At 52.8% G+C, this 1,488-nt stretch overlaps 1 protein-coding gene across 1 annotated transcript in view; it reads left to right on the top strand.

The window, feature by feature from the left end:
• Positions 1-1,488, top strand: part of LOC108803051 (talin-1-like) — a 35,809-nt gene that overhangs the window by 7,845 nt on the left and 26,476 nt on the right. The window contains exon 7 of the mRNA XM_018574895.1: positions 936-1,027. Within this exon, the coding sequence (XP_018430397.1) occupies positions 936-1,027 (92 nt within the window). The remainder of the gene's footprint in view (positions 1-935; positions 1,028-1,488) is intronic.

The raw sequence follows: 1,488 nt of genomic DNA, 5'->3' as shown, positions 1-1,488 counted from the left end.
CCCCCTGTACACGGAGACCCCGGCCCAGTCTCCTCTATATCCTGGTATCTGTCTCTCTGATACCGGTCACTAGGACTCTTCCTCAGCTGTATCTCTGCCTCTCGTTGCCCCCTATCCCTTGTATTGCCCCAACAAAAAGGCCCCACTCAGCTGTACCATGATGGACTGGCCCAACTATGGTCCCCCCTGGAAAGCAGGGGCCACTCTGGTTCCCCCAAGATAGAGAGACCCTGCTCTGGTGCCTGGAGCAGAAGAACGAGGTCTCAGTCTGGTTACTCCCCAATGGACATGCCTTCCCCACAAGGAAGATAGACCACACTCTGCCCCCCGGGAAGACAGGCCTCCATCTGGTTGGGCCACACTATGATTCCCCACAGAAGATAAGCCTGGCTCTAGTCCCTACCGAGGAGGATAGACTGCACTCGGGTCCCCCTAAGAAAGTCAAGCCCTACTCTGGTGGCCCCCAAACAGATCTTCAGCCTAGTTACTTCCCAATGGACAGGTGCCCCTCTGGTCCCCCCAGAACACAGGGCCCACTCCAGTTCCCCCCAAGGAAGAGGGGGCCCATTTTGGTCTCTCTGGAGACATCACTCAGTCTGGTTGTACCCCCAATGGGCGGACCCCATTCTGATTGGTTGATTGTCCTCCTCTGTACATATTACATTGGATAGATTGGTAAACATCACATTATTATTCGGCATCCCCCTTCCCAGCCCTGAATATAGGAAAGCTGCTCTGGGCCCCATGTGGGGAACATTCTGGGTTTGTCATACCTTCAGACGGGCCGGTCCGGTAGACTGGCATTGGGAGAGGAACCGTTAACTGCACAACAATTCTTATTGATCTGATCGGTTCAGGCAGGACTCCTGTATATCCCCCCTAAAAAACCGGGGTTCCCCTTTAAGGTGACCTCTGACACTTCTTCCTTCTTACAGCATGAAAGATTTCCTGCCGAAAGAATACATCAAACAGAAAGGAGAACGCAGAATCTTCCTGGTGAGTGGGCGGAGCTTGTGTTGGGGTCTCGGTATGTAGCGGGACGTGTGTATATCATGTAATAGCTAGCTTGAGGATATTGTATGTCAGTATGACACGGGTATGTTCCAGTATACCGATCTGTGTATAATACATGCTCATAGAGGGGTATGGGGGGGGAGGGGGGTGCGCAGTCCTCGTTCAGCACTGCCGGCATCTCATACGCTTGCTGAGCCGTCTCTTGTGAAGGGAATCCGGAGAATGTTATCACGTTGGTAACATGGAAGACTCCACAAACGTTCCACCAATTCATCGCCCTCATGGCCCATTTATGTCTCACACACTATACAAAGGCCGCAGGTAATCCCAGGACCGGAGCTCTGTATGAGGTCACCTGACCGTATGGTACTATCCATGCAAGATCCTGTATAAGGTTATCTGGCCCTATGATAATATCCGTTTAGGGTTGGGGGGGTGTAGGGCTAGAACGTTAGGGTTGGGGGGGTGTAGGGC

Source organism: Nanorana parkeri, unplaced genomic scaffold (assembly GCF_000935625.1).
Source record: "Nanorana parkeri isolate BGI_ZX_2015 unplaced genomic scaffold, ASM93562v1 scaffold3338, whole genome shotgun sequence".
NCBI classification, from domain to species: Eukaryota; Metazoa; Chordata; class Amphibia; order Anura; family Dicroglossidae; genus Nanorana; species Nanorana parkeri.
Note: the sequence above shows the minus strand (reverse complement) of the source record. Positions and strands in the feature narration are given on the sequence as shown.